This window comes from Sciurus vulgaris, assembly GCF_902686455.1.
Source record: "Sciurus vulgaris genome assembly, chromosome: 1".
NCBI classification, from domain to species: domain Eukaryota; kingdom Metazoa; phylum Chordata; class Mammalia; order Rodentia; family Sciuridae; genus Sciurus; species Sciurus vulgaris.
Genome location: NC_136461.1, coordinates 103815969 through 103823900, shown reverse-complemented (window position 1 = coordinate 103823900; position 7932 = coordinate 103815969). Strand labels below are relative to the sequence as shown.

General features: G+C 45.3%; 1 protein-coding gene across 2 annotated transcripts in view; it reads left to right on the top strand.

The window, feature by feature from the left end:
* The first annotated feature begins 434 nt into the window (after positions 1 to 434).
* The window catches only part of TSPAN2 (tetraspanin 2), a 43329-nt gene continuing 35831 nt past the window's right edge, over positions 435 to 7932 (top strand). For both annotated transcript variants that reach the window (XM_079135887.1, XM_079135888.1), the window contains exon 1: positions 435 to 581. In XM_079135887.1, coding sequence (XP_078992013.1) covers positions 513 to 581 — 69 coding nt within the window. In that variant the 5' untranslated portion in view covers positions 435 to 512. The remainder of the gene's footprint in view (positions 582 to 7932) is intronic.

Below are 7932 nucleotides of genomic sequence, written 5' to 3'. Positions count from 1 at the left end.
ACAGCCCTGGCCACTCCGCCGGGTGCTCCGCCACGGGACCTGCCAGCTTCAGGACGGCCTCGGATCCTACATCTCTTTTCTACCTGAAGCCACCTTCCTAGGTTTCCATAGCCACCGAGGCCGCGACCTTATCTCTCATCCATCAAGGAGGGGCCTCAAAGGAGTCTAGGCACTGGGCGCCGCCGATTAGATGGGTCCCGCGTCCCTGGTGGACGTTCCTTCCTCGCAGATGCTGGGATACTCGCCAGGAGCGGGGACCCGAGGAGGAAAGGAAGGTAGTCTCCGCCGCAGAAAGAAAGGAGGGAGTCCCTGGGTGGAGGGATCCGCACCCCCACGGCACCCCTGCTCACCTCCCCACCCACTCGCCAGCTGGTCGCTCCGGGTCCCCGCAGGCCCCGCCCCCAGGCCCCGCCCGCGGCCCGCCCCCTCCGCCTCTCCCCGCCGGCGCCCGCCGCTCCCCGGGCTCGCAGCGCGGGCCTGGGGACTCGGGAGCCCGCCGCCTGGGCCACAGCATGGGGCGCTTCCGCGGGGGCCTGCGGTGCATCAAGTACCTGCTGCTCGGCTTCAACCTGCTGTTCTGGGTGAGACCCGAGCGGGCAGGCCCGAGCAGGGCAGGGGGCCTGGCGGCGGGCGCGGGGCCGGGGTCTCGGGGGAGATGACCGTGGTGCGTCCGAGCTGGCTCTGGGAGAGGGCAGGGTGTTCCAACCGCGGAGGCGAGAAGGCAGACAAAGAAGAGGGTACGGGTGGAGGGGGAGGGAATGGAAAAAAGAGAAGGCTGAGCAGTGGGAACCGGTGAGAAGCGGAGACACCGTGAGGCTCTTCCCCGGGAGGAGCCCCTCTGCCTAGGTTTTTATCTCCGGGCCGGTGACGCCAGGTGCGGGGACCCAGCCACTCACCTCCTGAGGGCTCCCGGCCCTGGCGGTCCGCGTTCCGCTCCAGCTTCCCATGCACACACACCCCCCTGTCGCTCTGCCTTCCCGCGGGAGCCCGGCCGCCTGGCCAGGGGGTTGGGAGGGAAACCCTTGCCCAAGAGCTGCCTGTGGGGTGGCGCCCCATCCAGAGTGTGTGGACACACCACCTGCTTCTGAGGGTTTGTTTAGGAAATTGAGGGTAGGAATGAAATTGTGGGGGTGGGGAAGGATTGCCCTTTTTCTAGACATTATAACAGTGTCCCAGTGAATGAGGCGGTGGGGGTGCTTTTGGGGGTAAGGTGTGAGGAACTGAGGGGCTTCCCAGAGGCAGCAGCATCTCCCCCACAGTTCCCTGTCCGCAGCTGAATGCTAATGCTAATGGAGATGATCTCATTCAACTTTGCAGGGTTTTATGGAGCTGACAACAATCCGGGAATTAGTAGTTCCCAGAGAGATAGGGCTGTGACCCTTGTCTTCTGCATTATTAGAGAATAGTTAGGCTACACCATCCCTAGCTCCCTGGATACTCAGCCCCAGGCCCTGGAGAACTGTGAGAAAGGTCTGAAAATTGTCTGCTGCACAGTCCCTCTTGGGCTTTCTTAATGCCAGCCACAGTAACTGCTCAAATAGATCCTGAGTGAAAATATAGGTCCTGCTTTGGGTGAAGAGGTTTTTAGAGGGCAGAGGGAGCATCAGGGGCTTAGGTGCTTTGAAACCATTTGCTGTGGGGAGGTTGCTTCCCATGACTGCAAGTAATTAATTATTGAATAATGGGCTCAGCTTGTGTCTGCCAACCCATTAGCCCAGATGCCTGGGTGACTCCAACAACTCCAAGCTCTTCCAAATAACCATCTTCAGCATCTTTCAGCAATGGAATGTGCGGTGGAGATACCCAGGAACAGCCCCTGCATTTTAAAGATGCATGTGACTTTTGTACACCTGGGCATTTATATCCAGCATATTATAGGGAGGAACATTTCTCAAGGCCCTTATCTTGTATTTTTTTAGTAGCCTGGCTTAATTTCAAAGCCATTAATTAATTATAGATGTCATTACTGCAGTGACACCTTTCACTCTCACTGCTTACTAATTCAAAAGAAGTTTATATCAGCCTGAAAAGAAGTTCTTAGACTGGGTTCAGTGCTTATTTAATGCTTGATGCTGTGCCAGCCTTTCCAGGGATAATTGGAAGCATTTATTGAGTGTTTTCAATGTGTCAGGGACAGGGCTAACCACATTACATTCATTATCACACTTCATCTTCATGGAAATACTGGTGTGCATTGTTATCCCCATTTTTACAAATGAGGAAACTTAGATTCAAACAGGTTAATTTGCCCAAGGTCACACAGCTAGCAGGTGGCAAAGATGGTTCTCAAACTCTGCCTACTTGCTTTTAAATACTTTGGTACATTCCGTTAACCAGTAGTTCTCAAAAGTGTGGCTACTAGACCAGCAACATCAGCATCTCTTGGAAATGTGTCAGAAATGCACATTCTCAGCCCATCCTGAACCTGCTGAATCAGAAACTCTGGGAGAGGGACCCAAAATCTATTTTAACAGGCCACCCAGGTAATTCTGATCCATGTGCAAGTTTGAGAGCCACTATTAAATAATGACTAAACAAATAATAAATAAATAACCACTTGTAACTGCAAACATTGTTTCCTAAGCAGCTAATCTAGTTGAGGAAATGAGACCAATGCCTATAGAACAACCCTCCCACCAAGAAAAAGTTCAGTATATAATCAAGTGACAAATTTCACACTGTTGACCATAAACACAGTAAAGAAGGGAAGTAGCAGCAAAGCAAAGTTCGAGTGCCTCCATGTGTGAGCCACTGAGGTCAGATATGGCCTTTGGTATATATGATCTGATTAAGGTGTTCAGAGAAGGGATCATAGTAACAGTAAGAAGGCTGCAAAGTCTCCTGAAAAAGGAGATATTAAAGCAAAGGTGAACAATTAGCGTCCACCAGCTGAGATGCAGAACAAGGGGAGCGTGAGCCACCATCTGAGTAAAGAAGCTGTCAGGCTTAAGGGCAGAGATCCTAAGCAGAGTGTGCTTGAGCAAGTTATTTTTACTTCTCAGCTTGATTTATCATTTGTGTGAGTGGAGAAATAGAGTTGTTGAGAGCATTAAATGCAAATATGTTAACTATCCAACCTTGCCTTTTATGAGCCTTATACATATTAAAGCTCAAAAAGGTTAATTATTATTTATTATAAAGTGCCAGGCACATAGGAAGCATTCAACATAAAGCTGAATTCCCCTGATTCCCTTAATGTTGGCAAATAATAAACATGTGCCAAATGACTTCCAATTGTCTTCATTTGGGAATAACTATACATTATCTTCTTAATTTGTACTTGCAGATTTTCCCCACAGGAACTTACAGCCCTGAGAGCAGGAATTTCTTTTTTTCTGTTTTATTTACAGCTGTATCCCCAGCATTTAGAATAGTGCCCAGCATATAGGTGGCACTCAATAAGAGTGAATTAATGAAGCTGCATTAATCTCCAGTTAGAAAATAGCCTGGATTCCTGACTTACATAATCATTTGTCAACTGACCCTATCTCTGCCTGCTCAATACCTAGCTGTTGTTTAGACCGAGCTCAATAGGGAAGTATGGGAACCTTCCTCTCTTTCAGTTCCACAGGGCTGCAGGGGACAGGGGACAGGACTGTGCAACAGCAGCAGGTAGAGGCAACCTTCACATGTCTGTTGAAACGGACATGAAACGGACAAACTGAAACCAGTGCCTAATGCTTGAGGGGGGAAGAACTGTGTGGAGTAAGTTATCTACCTCCATTGTCACCGAAGGAACCTGATTCCAGAGAAGCCCCACCCTAGTTTCTAAAGTTGTTTTTTTCCTGGTTGGAGGGCTTTTCCTGGAAGGACAGGCTTCAGCTGTGACTTAGAGTGTAACACTTACACACACCCTTAGATGTCTGCCCTTCTGAGGTATAAGGTCCCCCTAGGTGACAGCATATTCTGTCCTGTCAGAACTTGGCCAGAGGGCAGGCATAGAGGTTTTCTGATCTGCAGTTTGACAGATCGATTTGTAACCTCCTTCAGGCAGCTGGGTTAAAGTTTCCCTCTGCTGTACTCCTGGTTTTCTAAACATTCAGCTAGATGCTGCCAAAGCCTGCACAGCAGTGCCTGGCCCAGGGCCACCGCCTGGATTCTCCACTGAATTTTTAAAGTAAAAGTAAAGCCTACCCATTAACTCTACTAAATTAATTTCTGATATCATGGTTGATGTCTATCATGAAACCCCTCCCAGCATCTGTCAGGTCTAAATTCAGGCACTGCAGTCAGAGAGCTCGGTATTTTCCTGTGCCTTTCATTGAAATCACCTTCGGGTTTTTTTTGTTTTTTTTTTTTTTTTTTTTTTTTTTTTCCGTTGCATAGCAATATAAATAAAACACCACAACCCACCCAGCCACATATGGTGGTTTAAAGAAAAACCTGGGCGCTGTTTATTCCTTGGTTTATTGTTGTCTGCTCAGCGTTTTCCTATCATTGTGCTGTAGTGAGTAGCTCACTGTCACCGTCCAACAGGAAGTGAGGCAGTTCTTTGTTGAAAGCCAGATGCCGTATATGGCGAGTTTGAAGTTTCTCTCCTTTCCTTTTTACCATTACTAATGTAGCTTTGGGTTTTCACTTGGTGATGCTTAACAGGTCCTTGTAGGAAAGATAGTGTCTCTTTGGCTTGGGAGTGAAAGCAGCTTAAGTCAAATGAATCTTATAGAGGTGGCCTCCTCCTCTTTCCCAAACATGTCAAATAGTAGCTTCAGAGAAATCAACTGTTGGAGAAACTGGTTTCAAGAAAAGAAAAAAAAAGGAAGAACATATCCTTTGGAGTCCATCTAAATGGTTGACCACCCCAGAAAACAGATTAAGAATTTGCTCAGCCTCATTACAGAATAATCTTTATTCCTGATTTTTGTCAAAGTGGGAAGAGAGCAGTAGTGGTCAGCCCTTATCAGGCCAGAGGGACCTAGTGTTGCTAGGAGGAGCAAGGAGTCTATAATAGGGTCAGTCTAGGAAAGCCAGAGCTATGTTACAGTGTGTGGACAGGTCTACACAGCATGGAAATTCAAAGCCTAGAAGGTACATATTGGCCCCACACTACCTGAATATTTTCCTGGCTCCATGATTTACTGCCTAGGGGGACCTGGAGCAAGTTGTTTAACCTCTTTGAACCTCAGTTTTTCTCATCTGTGAAATGGGCATGATAAAGTATTCACTTCGATCTGTGATCTTTGTGCAAATAAAATGAGTTAATACATGTAAGATCATCTAGTATGGTACACATGTATGCACACATAGTAATTACTCAATAATATAAGATATGAGTAATAGTTGAATTTGAATACTAGAGGTACAACTGAGAAAGTAGAATCCAGACTTCGTGAGACCCAAAAAGGTAAGAAGAAGCAAGATGTCCCACGTCCAACCGATCAAACTGCCAAGAGTCTTAGCTTATCAAAAGTATGGAGTCAAAAGACAGGGTCCCTCTTCTATAATCCATTCAGTCAGCAAGCCTGTGCTGAGCTCCTGTTGTGTGCCTGACACCTTGCTAAGTGCTGGAAGCTCAGAGATATCCTAAATCAGGAGGCACCTTGCCTGTCTATGGCCTCCATTTTGTCCTTGATCATAGCTTCTTCTCTCTCAGGTCTTTGCTCCTTGAAAGCAGGGATTGTGTCATACTAGCATCCCCTTCTTCTATTCCCTCGCACCTAGTAGGCTTCAGCTGACAGGGCTGTGTTCACTGCCCCCAGAGCAGAGCTGTTTGTTGCCTTCCCTGCATCTGTGCCACCGTTGGAGGCCAAGGGGAGGCATGGGAAAGCTTTTGGGATCAAAGCCGCTCAGACATGGATGTGCACAGACCACCCCAGACCTTGTTCAGTTACATTTCTGATTCAGTAATTCTGCATCTCTAACAAGCCCCCAGGTGATTGGCACTGCTGCTCTAGGACCACATTTTGAGAACCACTGTTTCAGATGTGACTTGAAGAGATCGAAACCTACCAGACACACTCACTTCTGGTTGAGGCAGAACGTTCCTTCTTCTTGGCTTGCTCTTGGCAGTGCTTTTAATTCCAGTTACCACTTTACCACTGCTATTTTCAGATTCTGTTTTTTTCACATTAATCCTTGATGGTTTCTAGAATTACCATCATCCATTGCATTTCACTGTTTTTCTAGAACATCATCCCTGAAATCCTTTGGTTCTCCAACCATGTGCAACAAAAGAGAATATAACCTCCATCCTCCAGTGTTAATGTCAACAATATCACAATCATGCCTTTCTTCTAAAGCAAGTGATGTTATACTGATCATTGAAACAAATTATGTCATGGTCACTAAGAGATTAAGGAGAAGGAATCGAGAAGAGAATGAGGTCAGTAAGATGGGGATATCCAAAGGGCTAAGAGCACATGTTACAGATGAATGGAGTTTACCTTGGCCTACCTTTACATCCTCTTTGGCTTTGGGAGCAAAAGAACAATACCAATGAACATTTATACATTTAGTTTACAAGATGCTTTCACATGCATTATCCCATCTGATTGTGAATCACAACAAAACCATGGAATAGTATAATTGCCCCGTTTTACAAATATAGAAACCAAGTCAGGCAGAGTAGGTAGTATGTCCCTTTTTCTCCCCACTGTAGTTACTTTTGGAAACAAGGGTAATATAGGGTATAAGAAATGATACTAGTGTGAAGTCTGTGACCCAGGGTGACTAAATCCAGTGTTAGATTTAGTTTTTATGTATTCCAGAAATGTAGGTGTGAAAAGATGAATAAAATACCCTGACATCGGGCTGGGGCTATAGGTCAGTGGTAGAGTGCCTGACTCACATGTGTGAAGTACTGGGTTTGATACTCAGCACCACATAAAAACAAATACATAAAAAGATATTGTGTCCATTTACAACTAAAAAAAATATATTTAAAAAGAAATACCCTGACATATGGAAGAAGCAAGAGAAATATTGAGAACACTCAGTGATCATTTTAAGGCAGAAGAAAAGATGGAAATTGACAGTGTGTATTAAGAGACAGTTTCATAAATTATTTTCAGTAGCAAAAACTTGAAAAAAAAGGATAGTAAGCTATGTGCTTCCTGCTCTCTTAAGCACATTTTTGTATGAGTTGTTTTAATCCTCACAATTATCTTATGAAATAAAAGCTATTATCATCCCCAGGTTACATATTAGGAAGCAGAAGTAGAGAGAGCTTAAGAGACTTGCACAGGTTGCAGAGCTAGCCAGTGGCAAAGCTGGGTTTTGGTGTGTGGCTCCAGAGTCCATGCTCTTAACCACTCGAAGTATAAAGGCTGAAGCTCAGACATACACATGACTTCTAGACACGCACTGTCCAATACAGTGACTGTGCTGCTGAGCACATGTGGCTATTTAAACTTAAATCAATTCGAGTTAAGTAAAATGTAATATTCATTCCATCAGTCTCACTAGCCACATTTCAAGTGTTCAATAGCCATTGGTGACTGGTGGCTACAGTATTGGATGGCACAAATAGAGAACCTTTACATCATTGGAGAAATTTCTATTGAACAGCTCTAACCTACATAAAATTATTTTTTCTTATAAATACATATTTTCCTCTTACTGGGTCTTAAACTAAAACTAGAGAAAAGGGGATATAGCTTCTGTAAAAGGTCACTGGTTTTCTGGTATAGATAGTTTAGAAAATTCAAGGGAATTTCAGCTGTCATGGAAAGTAAGAGCATAGTGTCAACAAAAGTCAGAAGATGGCAGACAGCTAAGTTACTGGTACCATGGGATTAAGATTAAGTTTTGGGTCTGAATGTAACATTAGTGAGTCTAGCAAGGTAATAAGACTAAGTGCTGGGCACTCACCACTCAAGTGTGTAACATGAACTTGGTTAATCTCTTAAGGCAGTACTATTACTTTTTGCTTTGCAAATGAGGAAGCTGAGGGTAATAGAGGTGAAGTGGCTTGTATGAGGGTCACAGGATTAG